The sequence below is a fragment of the Lynx rufus genome, unplaced genomic scaffold (assembly GCF_022079265.1).
Source record: "Lynx rufus isolate CCGP_SWC_20201006 ecotype Redwood Valley unplaced genomic scaffold, mLynRuf1.p SCAF_1, whole genome shotgun sequence".
NCBI lineage: Eukaryota > Metazoa > Chordata > Mammalia > Carnivora > Felidae > Lynx > Lynx rufus.
Window position 1 is genome coordinate 207,895,575 of NW_025814823.1, and position 23,975 is coordinate 207,919,549.

At 39.1% G+C, this 23,975-nt stretch overlaps 1 protein-coding gene across 1 annotated transcript in view; it reads left to right on the forward strand.

The window, feature by feature from the left end:
• Positions 1-23,975, forward strand: part of C9 (complement C9) — a 53,596-nt gene that overhangs the window by 21,850 nt on the left and 7,771 nt on the right. Inside the window, exons 5-9 of the mRNA XM_047073854.1 lie at positions 1,016-1,154; positions 9,676-9,945; positions 14,767-15,007; positions 18,114-18,239; positions 20,187-20,365. Coding sequence (XP_046929810.1) covers positions 1,016-1,154; positions 9,676-9,945; positions 14,767-15,007; positions 18,114-18,239; positions 20,187-20,365 — 955 coding nt within the window. The remainder of the gene's footprint in view (positions 1-1,015; positions 1,155-9,675; positions 9,946-14,766; positions 15,008-18,113; positions 18,240-20,186; positions 20,366-23,975) is intronic.

Sequence of the window (23,975 nt, forward strand, 5' to 3'; positions counted from 1 at the left end):
GGCACATGTGTATTCGTCTTTGGATTCTTTTGTTTTAAAGTTTATTTACTTATTTTGAGAAATCACACACAGGCGGGGTAGGGGGAGAGAGCGAGAGAGAGCAAATCCCAAAAGTTTGGGTCGTGGTCTAGAGAAATGGAAGAATTTCTGCTTTTGTGTCAAACTCAGTTACAACTTTGCAGATCAAACATCCGTCTTGGCCTCCTTGGTCTAGAACCCCATATTCCAGAGGCAGTCTAGATAACAATGACTGTTCCTCCAAAAAACAGAAGTGTTCTTCTCAGAGAATGCTTCTTGTTCATACGTTGCTTTGAGCCCTACAACTCAAACTTAACTTCTTTTAAGTTAAATAAGGTTTCTATTTCTGAATTGAACCTTTCCAAATAATATTTTGCTGGGAGGAAAAAGTAGAACTTTTGAGAATGCCTTGTCAGGATGCTGAAATTTTTGTGTTTCCCTTTGGAAAATATAATAGAGATGATATAAGCCTGGAGGGAATGAGGTTCTTGACAAGCAGTGAGGCAGATGGAGGAAAAAGCTTAAGTTTAAAGAGCATGGGGAGAGAAAGAGCCCCAATGTTGATTCGTAGATTAAAAATTACATGCATATGTTATACTGCCCCCCTGAGATGCTCTGTTCTCAAATAATTTAAATAGGTGGTATTACAGAGTTGGCTCTTAGTTCACTAAGGGAAGTTAGCTGAGAGTTACAACACTGGGGTTAAGACTCTAGGAGCCAGATGGTCCCATGCTCCCTACTTACTGCATATCTTTCATTGTAGTCTCCGCAGTGCCGAGGTTGCCTGGAAGTTTATAAGGTCTTCCTAAGGTGTGCTTCCTGCCAGAGATGTAAAGCAGAAGTGAGCAGGCTCTTGCTTCTGTTCCTGATTATATCACGCATATGTTGGGGGCAGTGGGGGGGCTGAGCCAAAGCTCTCTCTTTCCCCAGCTACAGAGGACTGCCTTGCATTAGCTCCTGGTATCGCCATACCTAATGCTACTCTGTTCATTCTCAGCATCAACATCTTAGGGATGGATCCCCTAAGCACACCTTTTGACAATGAGTTCTACAATGGATTCTGTGACCGGGTTCGGGACGGAAATACCTTGGTCTACTACCGCAGGCCCTGGAACGTGGCTTCTCTGGCCTATGAAGTAAGTCTCAGAAGCGACCACATTGCCCAACTTTTAGCTGAAAAGCCACTTCAATAAGTTTAACACTAAATAATTTGAAAAGTCCAGTGGAATAAGAATTTGATGTGAATATAAGACTGACTTAAAGAAAAAGGGGTGTGGCTTCAATCTCTTTTGAAAACACACGGTGGTGTACAGCCAATCCTCAGTAATGTGCACATAGCAATAGAGTTTTGGCAAATACCTAGACCCCATAAAGAGAATCATCTAAGATCCTGATAACACTAAAAATTAAATTAATGCTGATTTAAGTACTGGGTACACTGCTTGCATGCTATTCAAGACCATTTTTTGCTAGCCTACCAGTGAAAACCCATCTTTATATTCCCCTTGGTAAAGCCTGCTTGACTAATGTGAATGGCTCTTTTCACTAACCTCACACCTCTCTAGCTCCTGTAAAGCTATTTCTTAAAATGACTTTTACTCTACACGATGCCACCCCAAACGTAATCATCTTCCTAAAAGTCACCTAAATTCTCTACAACCATCACAAACTGGACCTGTCCATTTAAAAGATTAGTACTTATCTGGGGCACCTGGGTGGCTCAGTTGGTTGAGCATCCAACTTCGGCTCAGGTCATGATCTCGCAGTCTGTGAGTTCAAGCCCCGCGTTGGGCTCTGTGCTGACAGCTCAGAGCCTGGAGCCTGCTTCTGGATTCTGTGTCTCCCTCTCTCTCTGCCCCTCCCCCGCCCATGCTCGCTCTCTCTCTCTCTCTCTCTCTCTCTCAAAAATAAATAAACATTTAAAAAAAATTTTAAATAAATAAAAGATTAGTATTTATCACCTTTAGAGAGACTTGATCTAAGCAAGATATAATAAAGAACAATAATTGGCTTATTCTGAACCAGAAGCGACAACAATTTGTTTTCTTAAATGGTCTCATGGGTGACCCATAAAGTTTGCTTTATTCGGTTTTCACAGAGTCCTTTATTACTATTGTTACAATGGTTTCAAAAACACATACACTTTTAAATGAATACAGTTGATATTTCTATTATTTTTAACAATGTTTAAAACAATGCCTACCCATTGTAACCTGAAGTGATCATGCTTTCCCATAAATACTAAAGAGTTTAAAGTCTGAACTATTTGGAGGGCTTTTTTTTTCATATGCAACCACATCACCCTATATTTTTGTACCTGTAAGTCCAGAATGGAATCAATTTTCCCCCAAATTTCAGGGAACATGTTGGATTATTGATCTTTCCCCATGGATGCCAGATTTACCCTCTTTAAGCACATTTTTTGAGGGGAAGACGATCTTTCTAAAGAGTATTACAAATGTTCCACTTTCTTAAAAAAAAAGAACATACCAAAGATAAGGTGACCTTTGTCATTGCTGATGGAAGAAGGGCTTGTTGTCTTACTTAATTTTGTTTCTCAGGTCTGCGTCACAGTTTTCCTGTCGTCACTGTGACCAGCCTCTTGGCTCCTCTATAGGTAGGAATGGCTGCAAGTGACACAAGATGGTGAGGGCTGGGGCATTGCGAGGGACTGACCCTGAAGCTACATTCGGAGAGCAAATACAGTGTTTTCTCTTATTTGCAACCCTGGAAACAGAGGGGCTTCTGCACTCAGCGTAGTTTGGATTTTACAGAGGAGATGTATTGCTTACCCTGTATATTACTTACACCCCCAGGGGAGCTGGGAGTAGCGTCCCATAACCAAACACATTGGATGTGGACCTGGATTTTTAGTTGGTGTCAACTGATAGGATAAGTTGGCTGGGAGTTTGCTAACGTCCCCAAATCACCTTCTTGGTGCTACAACTGCTGGTGCTCCCCCCACTCTAATCTGTTGTAGGCTTGGGAAATAGCCAAATTTGTTTCTGCCATACAGAAAAGAACCTAAGTGGAAATCTCTATTTTGACTTCTTAGAATTTCTTTTTGCACTTTCTAATATTCAATGTAATATTTTGCCTCTTTTTTCATGCATATTATTACAGTAACTGAAGGCAAAGAATGCATTTTTATTTTATTTTGTTTTGTTTCGTTTTATTTTATTTAAATTCAAGTTAGTTAACATATAGTATAATAATGGTTTCAGAGAATAATTTAGTGATTCACCACTTGCATATAACACCCAGTGCTCATCCCAACAAGTGCCTTCCTTTATGCCCATCACCCAATTAACCATCCCCCCACTCAACGTCCATCTAGCAGCCCTTAGTTTGTTCTCAGTATTGAAGAGTCTCTTGTGGTTTGCCTCCCTCTCTGTTTTTATTTTATTTTTGCCTCTCTTCCCCTATGTTTATCTGCTTTGTGTCTTAAATTCCACATATGAGTGAAATCATATATTTGTCTTTCTCTGAATGGCTTATTTCACTTAGCATAATACATTCTAATTCCATCACATTGTTGCAAATGGCAAGATTTATTCTTTTTGATTGCCAAGTAATATTCCATTGTGTATATATGTGTGTGTGTGTGTATATATGTGTGTGTGTGTGTGTGGTATATATATATATATATATGTATATATATATATATATCCCATCTGAAGGCAAAGAATTCATTTTATACTTCTTTATATCCTATTATACTAATATCCAACTCAATATATGTATATGGAATATGCTCAACAAATTTTTATTGGATGAATTCATTTGGTTAAATCCTATTTTATTACTCATTGACAATAATTTAGTGTCTTTTATTTTTTTTGAAAGAACTTTACTAGCCTATCATGATATGAAGAATATTTCTTAATAAAGTCATCTTTCCCTGATACCTTCACACTCTCTCAGTGCCTCTTATCTCAAATGTGGCTCTGGTTCTAGAACACACTGCATAGGTTGGAATCCCAATTCTGCCCCTAAGCAGTGGTGAGATCTCAGGCATATTATTTATCCTCATCATGCCTCAGTTTACTCATCTTTAGAATAGAAATAATGATACCTACCTTGTAAAGATAAATGAATCTAAAACACTCAGGAAATTAGTGGCACATAGCAAACACTCAATAAATATTTGTATTATTCTTTCTTAAGAATATAATTAGTAAAAGGCTTAGCTACAATTAAGTGTGTAATTAACAGTCACATTACATGTCAAGGTTTATTGGCTACTTTGTAAGTCAGAAGTAATGGCTAAGAACCACTGAAGCCCGCAATTATGGGGAAAAAGCAGTGATGGTTACATGCACAAATCAGTTCCTTTTCACTTGTTTTCCTCTGGTCCTCTCCACTTTTGTTGTTGAAAGTCATGATTTGTAAATCAGGTTTCAGGTTTTCATTACAATTTTCTTTAAACTGGATCACCATAAGTATGTAAGATTTATGAGATCGACAAAGAATTGTAAAATGCGCTTGGATTATAATCATCTTTTCCTGCCCAAATCCTGCCAAAACCCTGGGTGACTTATATCCTGTGGCTGCCAATAACTTCTTGTTGCCTCTTAACATCCTGTATCTATTCTACGACAGCTACTCGCATCTGGAGCCACATCCTTAACCTGTGTTCACCAAAACAGTGCTGTCTCTGAAAAATCTGAACATCAGGAAATCGAGCATTTAACTCTTTGCCTCACTGCAACTGACCAGTCTCTCTGCTCTCACATTTGTTTAGACCACAGGCCTACTCTTGGGCCCCATGGAGACCCAGTTCTTTGGCATCTATTTTCCTCCCAGTTGATCTTACATAACAAATAAACTCACCATGGATGTAAGGTATGGAGACAGACAGACAAAAGTGACCCCCCCCCCCCACTGGAGGATGATAGGCCACCAAAAAAGCTGTGGGAAGTCAGGGAAGGGGGAGTCGGCCAGAAAAAGAGTCAAAGTCAATTCCAAGAACAAGATAATGATTTGAGTGTTGATAATTTTGAGTGTGAGGTTCTGTGTGACGTCTAGGTGAAGTTGTCCTGCAAAGAGTAGATTATACAAATGTGAGCGGAGACAGAACAATCTGAATTGGAGGCAGAAATTTAGGAGTCATCAGCAAACAGATGATCATGAAAAGCTTGAGAGCACTTGAGATCCTCCAGGAAGCATACAATGAGAGAACAAAGAACATAGGAATGAGGTCCTAGAGCACAGCTAACATTTAAGACACAGGCAGGGAAAATGATCTCTCGAAGACACTGGCTAAATTTCAAATTACCCCCAAATTTAGTAGCTAAACAATTAGGCTGAGGGCGGCTCCTGAGATTGCAGTCAGTCTCTTCTTTCTAGGTCCTTCTCTCAATTAGGGAGAGATGGCATTAGTAATAATAATTAAAGATAATAGATGGTTTTACTATCTATCTGCACAAAGTCTCAGTGGCCTCTTTAACAGTTTTATCTCTTTACCTTCTATTTCCAGTCACTCTCCCACCTCTCCCTTTCAATTTGAACTCTGAAATATTTATCGGTTGTATTCTATCTCCTCCACTCCCAGTGCCAGAAGTAATGTTTCTTTCTTTTCAAGAAGTATCAGTTGGATAAACCTTTATATAGGAGAGCTTTAACTGACCTTTATAATGTGCATGGCCTTCTGGAACACCCTTTGCCCCTCTTTGTAATTTCAGCTTCTCCACATCGGTTTATTTTGGTTTTCATAAAGAAACTTGCAGGGCACCTGGGTGGCTCAGTCAGTTAAGTGTCCAACTCTTGATTTCAGCTCGGGTCATGAACTCCTAGTTTGTGAGAACAAGCCCCGCCCTGGGCTCTGTGCTGACAGCACAGAGTCTGCTTGGGATTCTCTCTCTCTGCTGCCTCTCCCCCACTTGCATGCATGCTCTCTCCCTCAGAAGAAATAAATAAACATTAAATAAGAAGCAAAGAACCTTGCTTCTATCCTTGCATCATCCTGCTTTCTATAATCTTGCCTCTTGGCCTCTCTTTAAAGATTTTTGCTCTTTCTTCATGATGAGTCCCAATATTGGTCCATCTCTGAATGCCTGGCATTGAGCTCAGACTTCTTTTTGGATGAGTGGATATTTTTTTTGCCTTTTTCAACCCAGCTTTTGTCTCTGTGCTTTCTAGAGTGACCTCACCTTCACTGTTTCAGACTCACCACTATCATCCTGGCATAGTGAGACAGGATTGCTCAACAGCACCCTAACACCCTGGCTAATATTCTCTTACACCTACAAGCAATCCTCCACACTGCTAAGCTGATCTCTGCCAGTGCCAGTTTCTTTCTAGCCATGTCAGGAATAAGTGCGGGTGCCTACAGATTACACCACTCCTATCTTGCAGCCAATTGGAACACAGTAGCTAAGAAGAGCTCAGTCTTCCAGGAGAGTTAGGGAGTAGTTTCCTGGTGCCATTTTGCTCGGCTTTGCCACTTCCCAGCCTTGAAGACTGAGTAGAATTGTCTTCAGTTGCTTCTGTTAGAATAGATTGTCAAGTTTTAACAGGATAAAGATCAACAGCAAGGAAGTCATGGCCTACTATCAGGAAGGTCAGAGGCCTATCCTGGCAGTACTCCAGATGAAGCTGGATAAAACCAGACAGGCCTAAAATGGCAGGTGCCATGACAGGAAACCCCTGACCAAATTAGGAAGAAAAAGCACAAGGCCCTGCTTCTGGCCATATTCTGCCCCTTAGTTAATAACCATCAATAAAAGATAGAAACCCAACCCCCAGGGTACACCTCTCTCTCTCTCTCTCTCTCTCTCTCTCTCTCTCTCTATCACCTAATCACCTATATAAAGAATGTATCTTTTACTTTAATAAACTTCCATTTATGTTGCTCATCCACTGTGTTGAGTGTCTGTCCTCAAATTCTTTCTCAGGTCAAGACCAACAAGTTACCTTCCCTGACTCCCTCCAGATGGGCTGGGTCAAGGCCCTAGGGCCCGGGGTCTCCCCAGCTCACCCAACAATACTTCCACTAGCCTTAGATCTCAAGGCAACAAAAATCCTATTCATGTTTCAAAGGCTAAGTTCAAGGCAACCTTTTCCGTGAATCTTTTCTTTATTTTACTAGTCAGAATTTGTCAAGCCCTCTTTGGCAGTGTAACATAAGAATTAACAGCTGGGCCCTGGAATCAGACTTTCTGGGTTTCAATGCTAGATGGACCACTTCCTAGCTGTGTGACCTTGGACAAATTTCTTTCTTTTTTTTAATGTTTTTATTTATTTTTGAGACAGAGAGAGACAGAGGATGAGCAGGGGAGCGGCAGAGAGAGAGGGAGACACAGAATCTGAAGCAGGCTCCAGGCTCTGAGCTGTCAGCACAGAGCCTGACACGGGGCTCAAATTCACAGACTGTGAGATCATGACCTGAGCTAAAGTCAGATGCTTAACCGACTGAGCCACCCAGGCGCCCCTGGACAAATTTAACCTGCGTTTTCTTATTGGTAAAATGGGGAAGATTACAGAAATCATCTTAAAGATAAGAAATTAAATGTCTAATCCTACATAAACCACTTTTAACAGCCTCTGGCACAGAGTAAGCACTCAATAAATATTCACTATTATGGTTAGCAACATTGGACCTGCATATTAAATTTAATACATTTTTGTTAGTATCTACTACGTGACGGACACTTTACCAAGTCACGAGGCAATAGTGGTGTGTTGATAAGATAGACATGTTTCCAGACTTTTTGGAACTTACCATCTGAGAGTCTATTAAATAAGCAATCATAAAAGAAAAGGTCTTTCATTGTGTTTTACTTTAAAAGACATGACAGCTTATAGAAAATGGATTTGCTAGTCTGTGAGATTAGGAAAGACTCCTCCCCACTGAAGAAGTGATGTTTAAGCTAAGATTTGAAATAGGAGTGGGAATTAACCAGGTCAAGCTGTATAGCATGTGTATGTCAGAGAACATGTATGTGTTTGGTTTATGGGAGGATGGGGGGAGGGGGAAAAGATGTCAGAGAACATTCCAGAAGGTAAAAGCAGCATAAATGGGCCCTTTGGTAGCAGGAAGCATAGGCTGTGGAAATAGAAAAGTGTCTAAAAGCTGGAGTACACTCAGGGAGAGATTAACTTGGAATAAGTCTAGTTTAGATTACCTCCTAAAGGCAGTGGGAAGACTGAAAATTTTTAAGCAGGGAAGTGACATGGTTAAGTTACTTTCCCCCTTTATATTGAGCACTTTCCCCAGGATGCCTTGATTTAATGAAAACTGTATACATTTTAGTCATTTCCATTAGATGGTAACTTTAGTTTCCCCGTCTGAGTCCATTCACGTCGGTATGACAAAATACCACAGAGTAGCTTAGAAAAAGCAGAAATTTATTTCTCACAGTTCTGGAGATGAGAATATCAGAAGTTCTGGAAGTCCAAGATCAGAGTGCTAATCTGGTTGAGTTAAGGTCCTCTATTAGGCTACAAACTTTTCACATCCTCACATCCTGGAAGGGGCTGGGGGACTCTTTGGGGTCATGGGTATGAGAGCAGTAATCTCATTTGTGGAAAGCCCCTCCCAAAGGCCACACCTCCTACCATCACATCGGGCACTGGGATTTTAACATATGCTATGAAACTTAAAGTTTCAGACGATAGTATTCCCTGTGCGGAACAGTCCCCCAGTATATGCTAGGGAATCTGGTCCCAGCCACTGACTGAAGACATGGGCGTCTCTTTCTCACACTGGAGCGACAGCCTATCGCAGAGGACCTCTGGAAAGAGAGGTTAATCACTCAGACTAGCAACCCTCCCACTCATATCTGACAATTGCCAAGTTGGCTAAGAATTTTTTAATTGAAAGTTTTAATTTTTAACTAGGTTGTTCAGTTCAGGGTATTTTTTTTTCCATGCAAAAAAAATGAATATGGTATAAAAAAATGTGAAAAAGTCTGAACATCACAAAAGATTATTCAAGGAAATATAAGCCTGCTGCCACTCAAGATTTCCAGATTTCCATTCCACAGTTCCCCTTCTCAAGGGCAAACACTCTCTGCTTTGTCTATTTTTCCAGTAATTTCCTATGCACGTTAAAGCCTTTTTTTGCTTGCTTGTTTTTCCTTATTTATTTATTTATTTACTTACTTACTTACTTACTTTTTAACAAACAGTAGAAGTGTAAAGGTTAAGAGACAATGCAGAACTTAACCTTCCTGCTTAAATTAATCAACATGCAGAAACTATTCAAAACCGAGCTGGCCCAGAAGCCTTCGTGGTCAGGATTAGCTTTATCATTTCTTTCTTCCTTTCTTTTTTTTACACAAATGAAAGTATATTGCACATCTGTTACACAAATTGTTCTGTAATTATTAACATATTTAACATCTGAAAGTTTCGCTGCGTTCTCAGCCCTTCCTATGCGGTGTCTCATTGTATTATCTCATAACACCCTTTGGGCTCCCTCTGGTGAGTCTCTCTATTTCGCGGAAGGAATCTGACACACAAGAGAAGTTACTGTGTCCTGTTCTCAAGAGTCATGGAGCCCGTACTGGAGTCCAGCCATGTCGCTTCAGTGCTTCACTCTTAACTCCTTTGCTCAAATACCTTTCAAATCATTGCTTGATTTTGATTTTATTCCATGCTTATTTAGGGTGGTTTTCTGTATGTTGTTTTTAACATCTCGTGATTCTCTTTTAGACCAAAGCCGACAAAAACTTCAGAACTGAATATTATGAAGAACAGATGCAAGCATTCAAACAAATTGTCCAAGAGAGGACATCTAATTTTAACGCAGATATAAATTTAAAATTCACACCTACGGAAGCAATTGAACAGTCCAAAAGTAAACTTCAAGAAACTTCTGACAATAAAGCACCCCTAGGTCTTACAAATGCTGAGGCTAAATTTCGATTTGGGTATTCCAAAAATGAAACTTACCAACTGTTTTTGACACATTCTTCAAAGAAGGTAAGTTCAAACACTTAAACAGAGAATATGATGGGATATTTTTTTAATGTTTTTTAATTTTTTTTAATGTTTATTTATTCTTGAGAGTGAGAGAGACAGAGCATGAGTGGAGGATGGACAGAGAGAGAGGGAGACAAAGAATCCGTAGCAGGTTCCAGCCTCAGAGCTGTCAGCATAGACCCCGATGCAGGGCTCGAACTCAGGAACCGCGAGATCACCACCTGAGCCGAAGTCGGACGCCCAGCCAACTGAGCCACCCAGGCATCCCCCTCTTTTATTTATTTATTTTTTAAGATATGGGTTTTTAAAATTTTTTTTCTTTATTTGTAAAGTTTATTTTTATTTTGAGAGAGAGAGAGAGAGTGACGAGGGAAGGGACAGAGAGAAAGAGAGAGAGAGAGAGAGAGAGAGAGAGAGAGAATCCCAGGCAGGCTCCACGCTGACACTGATGTAGGGCTCGAACTCACAAACCATGAGATCATGACTTGAACCCAAACCAAGAGTCAGTGCTTAACAGATGAAGCCATGCAGGCACTCCCCCAAAACTGTTTCTTTTAAGTGTTTGGAGCACATAGAGCTCATTGGAAAGAGAGAGAAAAAAGAGAGAGAGGTAATAATAGTCAACAAATCCTCAAATATGTAGCTAGAAGGTCAGGAAGAAGAATGCAGACTGGAGAAGAACTTGACAGGATCTGCAGTAGTATAAGGGGGTGAGATGTTTGGTGGTGATGAACAGAGAACAAGCGTATTTAGAATTCAGAGCATACCTTTGGACTGAGATTGTGGTAATAGACTGTTCAATTTATGCTATCTTCAGAATTACAATGAAGAATCATACTGAGGAATTTTGGTAATTTACTGCAATGCCTTACACTGATGGCTATGTACTTACTATAAAGTGTCTCTAAAGTAATGATGCCATGAAATTATACACGTAGCATATGAAACTTGTCTGCTTCCTTTGTAATCACACCTTTAGTTTGAAGCTTTGCAAATGTGTTTGTTTTTTAATATTGAATCCCAATTTAGAATTTTGTTTCATCCCCTTTGAAATAAATATAGAATATACTTTCTGTAATCAGTATGATGCTGGTAAAATGTTCCTTCTTCATTTTCTGATAACACAGTCACTTATTTAGATACCCTCTCCTCCTTTAAAAAATAATAATAATTCACTCTTAGTACTTTGCTCAATCATTATAATTGTTTTGTATGGGTCTGTACATTGTCTCTATATTAACATGCATACCCATCCAAAGTATGTAGTTGGAAAATCCTTTAAGTCATGCAGAAAATATTTAATGTAGATTTCTTACATGGCCAGGCACTGTTCCAGGTACTTAGGATACATTTGTGAACCAAACTAGAAAAGATTCCGGTCCTCATGGAACTGAAAGTTCATCGCAGAGAGATAGATAAAATAGACATAAGCGCAAAATAGCAAACCACATAGTATTTAGAAAGTGTTAAGTGCTATGGAATAAAGTGAAAAGTAGAGTAACAGAAGGGAAATCAGGAGTGCTGGGAAAATGGCAGTATTAAAAAGAAAGCTCAAGGAAATCTGAGTGAAGATTTGAAGGAGAGGAAATAACCAAATAGTCATATTTGGGATGATGCACCTGGCAAAAGGAACTGTTAGAGACGAGCATATCTGTCCATTGGCCCAGAGTGAACCAGAAGGAGAATAAGTTAGAAAGGTTACCCTGAACCAGGTCATGAAATTTAGCTTTTTCTCTGAGTGGTATGGGAGGTCACTAGAATTATTTTTTAATAGAAGATTGACATACTCTAATATAATTTAAATGATAAGAAATATGAGAGTTAAGAGCAAAAGCAAGATTTGTTGAAAGCTATTGTAAGAATCCAGGTGAGTGATGATAGACACAAGTGTAGAGTCAAGCATGACTCTAAGGTTTTTCACCTGAGCAACTGGAAAGATGAAGTTGCTACCAAACGAGATAGATGGGGCACCTGGGTGGCTCAGTCAGTTAAGTGTCCCATTCTTGATTTGGCTCTGGTCATGATCTTATGGTTTGTGAGATCAAGCTCCATGTTGGGCTCTGTGCTGACAGCATGGAGCCTGCTTGGAATTTTCTCTCTCTCTCAAAATAAATGACTACACATTTTGTAAAAAAAAAAAAAAAAAAAAAAAGAGAGAAAGAGAGAGAGAGAGAGAAGATCCAACACTAAACTCAAGGAACATCAATAGAAAGAGGAAGAAGCAGCAGAGGACAGCAAGATGTGGCAGGTATAATGCCCTAGAACCTCATTACTCAAAGTGTGGTCCATGGGTCAACAACATCAGCACCACTGGGAAGCTGGAACCTCAGCCTCTAAGCCAGACCTGCTGAATCAGAATTGCATTTTAACAAGATTCTACAGGTGATGTGTTCGCACTTTACAGCTTGAGAAGAACTGCCCTAGGAGATAAGAAAAGAAACTATCAAGGAGAAAGGAGTAATGAGCTGTGCCAAATGTGCTAATATGTCAAAGAAGAGGGACTCAGAAGTAACTGCTACCGGCTTTATCACTGTGAAGGTCACTGGTGACCCTGACAAGAGAAGTTTTGTTGAAGTAGTGAGGAAAGCTGAATGACTGGATTAGATTCAAGAGAAAATGGGGAGAGAGGAATTGAAAACAGCCAGTACAGAGAGTTCTTTAAATGAATTTTGCTTTTAATGAGGACAAAGAAATGGGTAGCAAATCATTAGGCAAGTGAGGCCAAGAGATTTTGACACAGAAGGAACAACTTTATGTTTGGATGGAAATGATCTAATATCTACCTCTAAAATAAGTGGGGCCAAAGAATATAATGTCTTTCTGACAAATTATACTCCTAATTTAGCAACAACGAAAAGGAATCCAAGTATGTTTTGTGCATCCTTGAGACTCCACTGAGAATTATGATGGAGTTCATCAGGAGAACTCATATGATTTATTGTATATGGAGTAAGTTTCTTTAAGATTTTTGTTAAAGACTGAATCACTGACCATCACATGGAGTGAAGTTATACACTGTGAACATCTGTGCTTCCAGAACACAGAAAGTTTGGTGTGATGTTCATATATACCAAGCTATACTTTTAAAAACTAATAATATGCTTTAAAGTTCTATGCAATCAACATGTGTTAACCACTACTCTAGAAGAACCTTAAACGAACCATCTACAAAACCATAGGTGTCAATTATAGTTTAGTTTTGGCTGGGACAGTCTATGGTTTTCTCTTGGAAATTTAAGCCATCATCTCTGGGAATGATTAACTGTTCACCTATTTGGGTCTTAAAATATTGTCCACCTTATTATTACCAAAAATTGAGTGGGGTGTCTGGGTGACTCAGTAAGTTAAGCGTCTGACTCTTGATTTCTGCCCAGGTCATGGTAGCATCGTTCATGATATCAAGCCCCGTGTTGGGCTCTATGTTGACAGCGTGGAGCCTACTTGAGATTCTCTTCCTCTCTCTGTCTCTCTCTCTCTCTCTCTCTCTCTCTCAGAATAAATAAATAAACTTAAAAAAATTGAAAGTACATAGTAGAAGGAGCAGGGAGACCTGAAGTCTACATTTATAGGACCAATCACTGCACAGTCTATTTTTGTGATTTGGGGCAAATAACTTGATACCTTTGGATCAGACTTTCTTGGTCTGCAAAATGAGAAGATTAGGCTGCATACATAATGTCTACTTTTTCTTTCATTGCCAACATTCTAAAATCAACTTAATGAGGTATAATTTATAGGCAATAACACACAAATACTTTAAGCCTATAGCTTCGTGAGTTTTGACTATTGTAGGTATCCATCTGTGTAACCACCTCCTGATACAAGATATAGAACGTTCCCACCACCTCAAGAAAATTCCCTCACGCCCTTTTTCAGCCACTCCCTTACTGCCTGAGAGGCAAGCACTCCAGATTTCTCTGACTGTAGCTTGATTTCACCTGTTCTAGAACTTCATATGAGTGAAATCACAGAGTACATACTCTTTTGTGCTTGGCTTTTTTTATTCAGAGTACTATTTTTTTTTTTTATTTTTTTTTTATTTTTTTTTTTTTAATTTTTTTTTTTTCAACGTTTATTTTATTTTTGGGACAGAGAGAGACAGAGCATGAATGGGGGAGGGGCAGAGAGAGAGGGAGACACAGAATCGGAAACAGGCTCCAGGCTCTGAGCCATCAGCCCAGAGCCTGACGCGGGGCCCGAACTCACGGACCGCGAGATCGTGACCTGGCTGAAGTCGGACGCTTAACCGACTGCGCCACCCAGGCGCCCCCCAGAGTACTATTTTTAAGATTTATTTATATTATTGCATGTATCAGTAGTTTGTTCCTTTTTTATTGCTAACTGGTATTCCTTTGTGTGAACATACCACAATTTGTTTATCAATCTTCTGTTGGTGGGCATTTGAGTTGTTTCCAGTTTTAAGCTATTCTGACTAAAGCTGCTATGAAAGTCTTGTATGGATCTTTTTGTGGGCTATTTTCTCATTGACTGTAGGTCAATATGTAGAAGTGAAATTACTGGCCATAGGGTAAATGTGTGTTTACCTTTATAAGAAACTGCTACGCAGTTCTCCAGGGGGATTAGACCATTCTACATTCCCACCGGCAGTGTTTGAGAGCCCCCGTGCTGCACACTTTCATCAACAGTTGGGACTAATGGCATTCTGAGTTTGCCACCCTACTGGGTTAAAGTATCTATGGTCACCAAAACAAAACAAACAAACACAAATTATTGCCTGGGGAAATCCTAAATTTTGTGATTTTTAACTTTGAAATAATGGCTACTAAACTCATATTTATTTTCTTCTGCTCTACAACAAAGGAAAAAGTGTTCCTGCATGTGAAGGGAGTAATTCATCTGGGAAGATTTACAATGAGAAGTCGGGATGTCATGCTGACAACAACTTTCTTGGAGGACATAAAAGCTCTGCCACCTACCTACGCAAAGGGGGAATATTTTGCATTTTTGGAAACCTACGGAACCCACTACAGTAGCTCTGGGTCTCTAGGAGGACTCTATGAACTAATATATGTTTTGGATAAAGCAGCCATGGAAGAGAAAGGTACACCTAGAAACAGAGCTCTTACCTCTAAAGCTGTTTTAACCAATCATTATTCCTGTTGCTAACCTCTTTCAATGATTAAAGGCTTTCAAATAAATTCCTATACACTGCTTCTTTGAGAGAACTCTCTCTCTCTGCCCTTTGGCATCAAAATCCTGTTAAAACAGCAAATAGCGAATTGACTTCTAGACCTCAAACACGATGACTTGATCATGAACTTGATCACGATGACTTGATCATGACTTGATCAGCAGCACTACTACAAAATGCACAAAATTATACTGCAATTTAAGATCAGTTGGTGACGATGCTTTGAGTGGAATACTACTTAAAAAGTAGAAAAAGTACAAGAGACATAATTCACATCATCTATTTCTTAATCGATAAATGGGTTCCATTACATGTTTGTCAATACTTTTCCAAAGGACTCTTGAGCATTGCAAGGGAAATAGTGTTCTAAATTTTCTCTGAGGGAGGAGGGAGAAAGTAATATTAAGATGTAAATCTAATGTCTTAAAGCAAAGGTGGAAAATTAGTTTTACCTCATAGAATGACAAGTTTAATCATATGGTGGTAGTTGAATTGACTCCACGTTGAGCAGATGTCTGACCACGCTTGAAGTTATGGGAAAGAAGGCCATGGTTGATCATCAATGTCTGCCATGGGTTCAGGAAAGGCCTATGTACTACATAATTACCATACTGGCCTAAAGGTTTCATCTAAGCCTTTTAAGAATAAAGTGCATGCAAAGTGACAGTGTTAATAAGTTTTAATTACTCATTTCGTGAGAAGTTGTGGCTGGTTGTAATATTCCTTACAGAGGACATAGATGCCAGCATATCTCCTTTCTCTGCCCTCAAATGTTTTCAGCATGTCTCTTAGGGAGGGAAGTGTTGCCAAAAAACGTTTCCGTGGCTCTTTCTCTTAGCCTCTGTCTGTTTCAAGTGAAGAATTGGATATGGCTATGAGCTTACAGCCGGACACTGTCCTCACGATTTGTAAACATTTTAGAGATGAAACAACTATGAATATCCAGAACTAACTGCTCTTGATGCCTCAGTCTAGTCTTGAGCGGGTAGAGGCGCTGCCAGGAGAAATGGAATATGAAGTTGTTTGACTTGTACTGCCTCATAGGGCTATACCCTGTGAGACAGCGTAAGGAAGCCTCCTGAGTCCTGTCTGGCAGGCTATTTTGATAAATAGCACATGGGCAAGGGGCACAAGAGGACTGTGTCTTGAGTGACCTGAAAATCAGAAGAGAAAGGCTCAGCAACGGTGATCAAAACACAAGGAACACTTCAGGCTAAGAGTTGCCTTGGTGAAAAAGCTCCATGAGCTAAAATCTTTAATCTTGGGTAACTCAGACCTACCCACTTAAATTTACTTATCATCTGACCTTAGTAGACAAGGGTCATTAGGTCAATCCTTTGAAAAGGAAGTCATCCTTCTTGCTTCTTCATTGGCAATACCTGAGGACCAAACCACGTCCTACACCTAGATTTGGGATGTCCAGACCCTGTCTGGACAAGAAAAGGCCCACAGCTGAGGCAGAAAATCTAGCTCATTGGGATCACTTAGATATTTTCATACCCATCTTTGGAATCAAAGTCTTTATGCTTCCTAGGTTAAAGTTGGAAATCTAGTATTCTGGATTCCTTGCATGGCCTTCCATTTTTATCCTCCCTCTTCCTTTCATAGGGAAATCCACCTGATATTTCTCAAGTTCTCACTAGTTGCGGGTACACAAAAAATATTTGCTGAATAAATGAATGCTTAAATGTCCCCAGATCCCTACTTCTATATTTTACTATGAAACCCTGGGACTAACTTCACTTCTCCCTTTCCTTTTTCACAAAGCATTTGTGTGTGTGTGTGTGTGTGTGTGTGTGTGTGTGTGTTCTGAAATGATAAATAAGACTGAAAACTGACATGGTCAATGAACTGAGGCAGTTTACCCTTGTAATAAAATAATCATTTTCTCTTCTAAATAGATAATAAAGTATATACTTGAATTAAATATTAGGATTTTTCTTCCTAGTAACTGTAGTATCCACACACCAGTGAGTCAGCTTCCAAAACTGATGTCTACTAAGTAGCATTCATAGGACCAAAGCAGAGTTGTCGCATGTATAAGCCATCTGCTCAAAGCAATGAACTCACTACCTTAATGAACAGAGTCTTCCAAAGAGGAATCTGAGATGTTGATGCATCCCACGACCAAATTATGAAGTCAATACAGAGAAGTGCTTAACAGCCAGACAACTCTGGTTCATATGGTAACTTGGCTAATTGCTGAATCCCACTGGCAGGTAACTTATCTGCTCTGTCATTCCATATCCTCATCTGTAAAATGAGGATAATAGAACTTACCTTGAAAGGTTAATGTGAGGATTAAATTAATTGATGTTTGGAAAGATTTTGGGTATATGATGAGCATTGAATATATGTTAGACATCAAAGTCTGTCTCCCATGATGTTAGAAGTAAAGGACTTTACTGTAACTGCCCTATTCTGAGTGATGGCTCTTTTAAACAAGAAGTAAATTTATATGTCCTTTGGGGCGCCTGGGTGGCGCAGTCGGTTAAGCGTCCGACTTCAGCCAGGTCACGATCTCGCGGTCCGTGAGTTCGAGCCCCGCGTCAGGCTCTGGGCTGATGGCTCAGAGCCTGGAGCCTGTTTCCGATTCTGTGTCTCCCTCTCTCTCTGCCCCTCCCCCGTTCATGCTCTGTCTCTCTCTGTCCCAAAAATAAATAAACGTTGAAAAAAAAAATTTAAAAAAAAAAAAAAAAAGAAAATTTATATGTCCTTTGTTAGTAAGTTGACGAGCAAATTCAAAAGGAGGCCACTAGATTCTAATATTATCCATTCATCATTTGATGGACTTTGAGGCTCTTTCCATAATTTGGCTATTGTTGAAAGTGCTGTTATAAACATTGGGGTACGAGTGTCCTATGCATCAAAGCAGAGCAGATATGACCTTGCATTTGAGTTCAGTAATAATGTCTAGGAATCCGAGTATGTTTCTTACAAAATAGTACAATTGAATTGTATTTATTGAAATAATTTAGACCTTATTTAATGATTTTCAACTAAATACATTAAACAGGTGTTGAAATAAGGGATGTACAGAGATGCCTCGGGTTTAGTTTGGATGCTTCTCTGAATGCTGGAGCTGAACTCACAGGAAAGATCAATAAAAACGATTGTTTAAAGAGGGGTGAAGGTGGAACTGGTAAGTATGGCCTACCTCACTAGTTTAAAAAAAAGGAGGAGGTGTTGTCAATGAACACTGCCCCATCACTATGAACTCTCTTTATTGTCCATCCTCTTTACTAAACAAACAAGCAAAACCTTTGAGTGATTTAAAACTTTTATTTTTACAGTGGTATGAACACACGTACCCATGGACATGTATTCATTGGAAACATCATTGCTCAGGCCACACAGTGTGCAGCTCTCGGAAAGGCACTTACACTGTAGTCTTTGTAGATTCGTACGTTTATCCTGGCAACGGTAGAAGGCCAATGATAGAAAACGTCTTCAGCAAAAATCTCCTTTCCCCCCCTAATTTTAGCAAAGTTTCTGAATAGGCTAGTGGCATACTGTATGTGACCATAAACAGAGGAGAAGACTGAAACCATTTCCCTAATTCAGCCTTCCTCCTGGCTCCAAACCCCTAATCCAATGAGCCAAAAGGTATAAACTTCCAGTTATAAGATAAATAAGTACTGGAGATGTAATGTACAACCTGATGACTGTAGCTAACAGTGCCGTGTGATATACTGGAAAGTTGCTAAGAGAGCAGAAACTAAAAGTTTTCAGCCCAGGAAAAGATAAATTGTTTGTAGCTGTACAAGGTGATGCAGGTGGTAATCATTTTGTGATATATGTGTATGGCAAAGCATTCTTTCTAAGTAGACCTTAAACTTTTACAGTGTGTCAATTATATCTCAATAAAACTGGGGGTGGGGGGGAAGTAATCGCAACCCATCCTTAACATTCAACCAGTGCATAACTTTTTTAAAAACATAAATATCTTTAGTATAAATGTTGCTTGTGTTGTTAATACTTAGCAGATTTACAAGCATGAGATAGTGCTAGAGTGCTCAATTTTTACCCTAATCAGAAATCCCTGAGAATATTTTTGGACATACAAATGCTTGAGACTTCCCTTTAGAGAAGCAGCTGATAGTGGGGAGGCAGAGAGAGAAAAGCCTAGTGTTTTTAAAAGCATACCAACCACTGGGGCGCCTGGGTGGCTCAGTAGGTTAAGTGGCCAACTTTGGCTCAGGTCATGATCTCACGGTCAGTGAGTTCGCGCCCCGCGTCGGGCTCTGTGCTGACAGCTCAGAGTCTGGAGCCTGTCTCAGATTCTGTGTCTCCCTCTCTCTGACCCTCCCCTGTTCATGCTCTGTCTCTCTCTGCCTCAAAAATAAATAAAAATGTTAAAAAAAAATTTAAAAAAAAAAAAAAAAAAAGCATACCAACCACTAACATGTGGCCATGATAAGAAACCACTGATGAGTGCAAAAAAAAAATTGAACTTACCATCGAAAGTCCTAATTTCAATATTTGACCCTCAGGCTAGTCTTGGGGTAGTCACTCCACCTGTCTGAGTCTCAGTTTTCTTATCTATAAAAATGAAAAAAGATAAACAAAAATCTTCTTGAAATTCTTTCCAGCTCAAAAAATTTACAACTCTATAAGATTCACAAAAGTGTGTTAAAAGTCTGGAGAGAGAAACTGAAGGAGAGAGGAGTAGGAATTTAGGATGGAAAAAAATTTTGTTTTTCACCTGATTCTTTTTTACACTCTCTGATTTTTTTTGTAATATTAAATTAGTTTGAAGCAAAGTTATATAAAATGTAATTATGAAGTCAGTCTGAAAACAAAAAATTTCTAGTACATCCCAAAAGTCACGTTTAGTTCCCACATATGGATGGGCATAAGTGATGAATTTGGAATCATCAGTGTATCTAAATCATCATTTTTTTTTAAGACAACTGGAGTCTACAATTGAATACTAATAAAACTTGCTCTTGGAGATTTTGGGTGAAAAAATTATATAAGTAAAATTCAATAAATATATTAGACTATACTTTTTGAAAAGGTTCAATAAATGTTGATCAAATGTCACAGAACTATAAATGTTTCACTTATATCCTCTTTCTCTTCTCAGTAAACATCACTAGTGATAACCTTATAGATGATGTTATTTCACTCATAAGAGGAGGAACCCAAAAATATGCATATGAGCTGAAAGAGAAGCTTCTCAAAGGAGCCAAAACGGTTGATATGACTGACTTTGTAAATTGGGCCACTTCCTTAAATGATTCTCCAGTGCTCATAAGTCAAAAAGTAAGGGATGTTTATTTTCTTTTTTTTTTTTCCTATTCTATAAGGTCCAATGAAAATTTTTATTTATTTATTTTTAAAGGTAATAATATATTTTTATTTACATGCATATAATCATAAGCTTTTTATTTATTTTTTTAAATATGAAATTTATTATTAAATTGGTTTCCATACAACACCCAGTGCTCATTCTAACAGGTGCCCTCCTCAATGCCCATGACCCACTTTCCCTTCTCCTCCAGCCCCCATCAACCCTCAGTTTGTTCTCAGTATTTAAGAGTCTCTTATGGTTTGTCTCCTTCCCTCTCTGTAACTTTTTTTCCCCCCTTCTCCTCCCCGCCCTGGTCTTCTGTTGAGTTTCTCAGGATCCACATATGAGTGAAAACATATGGTATCTGTCTTTCTCTGTATGGCTTATTTCACTTAGCATCACACTCTCCAGTTCCATCCACGTTGCTACAAAACGCCATATTTCATTCTTTCTCATTGCCACGTAGTATTCCATTGTATATATAAACCACATCTTCTTTATTCATTCATCAGTTGATGGACTTTTAGGCTCCTTCCATAATTTGGCTATTGTTGAAAGTGCTGTTATAAACATTGGGGTACGAGTGCCTCTATGCATCAGCACTCCTGTATCTGTTGGGTACATTCCTAGCAGTGCTATTGCTGGGTCATAGGGTAGATCTATTTTTAATTTTTTGAGGAACCTCCACACTGTTTTCCAGAGCGGCTGCACCAGTTTGCATTCCCACCAAAAGGGCAAGAGGGTTCCCGTTTCTCCACATCCTCGCCAGCATCTATAGTCTCCTGATTTGTTCATTTTAGCCACTCTGACTGGCATGAGGTGGTATCTCAGTGTTGTTTTGATTTGTATTTCGGTGATGAGGAGTGACGTTGAGCATCTTTTCATGTGCCTGTTGGCCATCTGGATGTCTTCTTTAGAAAAGTGTCCATTCATGTGTTCTGCCCATTTCTTCACTGGATTATTTGTTTTTTGGGTGTGGAGTTTGGTGAGTTCTTTATAGATTTTGGATACTAGCCCTTTGTCCAATATGTCATTTGCAAGAATCGTTTCCCATTCCATCGGTTGCCTTTTAGTCTTGTTGATTGTTTCCTTTGCAGTGCAGAAGCTTTTTATCTTCGTGAGGTCCTTCATTTTTGCTTTTAATTCCCTTGCCTTTGCAGATGTGTCAAGTAAGAAATTGCTGCAGCGGAGGTCAGAGAGGTGTTTTCCTGCTTTCTCCTCTAGGGTTTTGATGGTTTCCTGTATCACATTCAGGTCCTTCATCCATTTTGAGTTTATTCTCGTGAATGGTGTAAGAAAGTGGTCTAGTTTCAGGAATGTTTATTTTCAAATAGAAGACTTTAAAATTTTCTTATTAAATGTAACTGTTGGTTCAGATGAACGGTTAACTTCTTCTGAAAGAGATGTGAGCATTCAAATGCACTCCTATGTCATCCCTGGAAAGAAGTGTGACATAGAGGAAAGGCATGACGTGTGGCATCACACCAGCCCAGGATGAGTTCAGCTCTCTGTCCTTCTCTAAATGTGTAAAGTTTTCTGACCTCTGCAATGCTAAATTCTCCGGGACTTCATGTTTATTTTGAGGATTTAATAAGATTGCTTGTGTAGAGCCTGTAGCACAGACTGGCACCAAATAGGTGCCCAAGAATTGTTAGTTCCCTTCCATCTGCCCCTGGTTGTCCCTTGCCATCAGGTGGCATCATACCACCACTTCCAACACAGGAGAATCTTTAAGGGCCTTCATGAAAGGGAAGTGCATGAGGTCTCAGAAAATAAGACCAAGGGTGAGCAGTTCTTATGGCCCAGAAATTCTTTCTTTTTTGTATCTTGATTATAGTCTTGAGTTTATAAACCCATTAGTACTTATTTCTAGGGGAAACACACTGCATTGTAATCATAAAGATATAAATGCCAGTGTCATTTAGCCCCATCATTCTTCTCCCCAAACTAACCAAAAAGAGTAAGTGTTTTCCTTTATTCCATATTTGTTTTCCTACTTCCCTTTATAGCTTTCCATTTTCCCTGTGTGTTATAAAATTTTCCCTCAGGTCAAGTTATCTTTTACCTCAATTTCAGTTGGATTAACTTGAGTTACAGTCATGTTGGCATTTTGATAGGACTAGTTATTAGAGATTTTTGTCACTTCATCCCATTTTATTGTCTTTAAAGAATGAATGAAGCTACCAAAACCATCTCATTTATGAGAGGGAAGAAATCGGAAACTGGAAAATTGTAGTCTTTTCCTTTTAGATTGCAGAAATCTAGCCATTCATAAATGTGCTGACATATCTATGAAACTTCAAATATTTTGCCCCACAGGTAGGACAAAAAGGGAGAAAAAGTTGGCCAAATTTGCATGTCTACATGTGAAATTAAAGCCAGAAGAGATCTTTTTTGTTTTATTATGTTTAAATAATATTTATTTGAAATAATAATTATTTGAAACTCAATAAAAATAGATCTGTCAGAAAATCTTAAATAAGAATTAATTTGGAAGATGTTTACATCCAGATGGACACAAATTGTCTTGTCTTCTCATCTCTAAATTCAGCTGTCCTTGTATGGATCCAAACTTATTCCCTGATCTTAATCATAGTCCAGTATATTCTAGAGCCAATTTATTTTTTTTTAACGTTTATTTATTTTTGAGACAGAGACAGAGCATGAACGGGGGAGGGTCAGAGAGAGAGGGAGACACAGAAATGGAAGCAGGCTCCAGGCTCTGAGCCATCAGCCCAGAGCCCGACGCGGGCCTCGAACTCACGGACTGTGAGATCGTGACCTGAGCCAAAGTCGGACGCTCAACCGACTGAGCCACCCAGGCGCCCCTATTCTAGGGCCAATTTAAAGAATCTCAAGTAAATAAAGCATCTGCTGAAGATTTACTACTAGATTTACCAGAACTATTCAAAGACCTTCATTAACTCTATGGGACAGTCCTGCTGGCTGGATGCAAAGTATAGTTTATCCTATTTTCAAGGGCAACTATTGACTCCAGATATTTATTTATTTATTTATTTATTTATTTATTTATTTATAGCAAGTGGGGGGGAGTGCAGAGGGAGAGAGAGAATCTCAAGCAGGTTCCACACCCAGCATAGAGCCCAACCCAGGGCTCAATCTCATGACCATGAGGTCATAACCTGAGCTGAAATCAAGACTCAGACACAACCAACTGAGCCACCCAGGTGCCCTGACCTCCAGATTTTTAGATTAGTAGGCATTCCATCTAAAATACCTGTATAACCTTCTTTATTCATACATGGGAAGCCTGGGCTTTTCAGATCAATATTCTACCTAAGAAAATGGCAACTATAGTGAGTCACCCAGCAACCACTTTTTAAAATTTATCTTCTTGTAGATAAAGTTCAGAAAATAGTTAAAATATTGTGTTCTTTATTGACTTTGCATGACTTTTAAATCCCTAAAGAGATATGAGATATAGTGTGGTTTGACCTTGAAATAGATTCCAAGTTATTTTGATTTTATAAATGCAGAAGTGGGTTTTTTTTTTTTTTTTTGGTCAATTAGAAGCTATTCCATGAGGTAATTAAGCAAGCTATAATCACTAATTAATTCTTT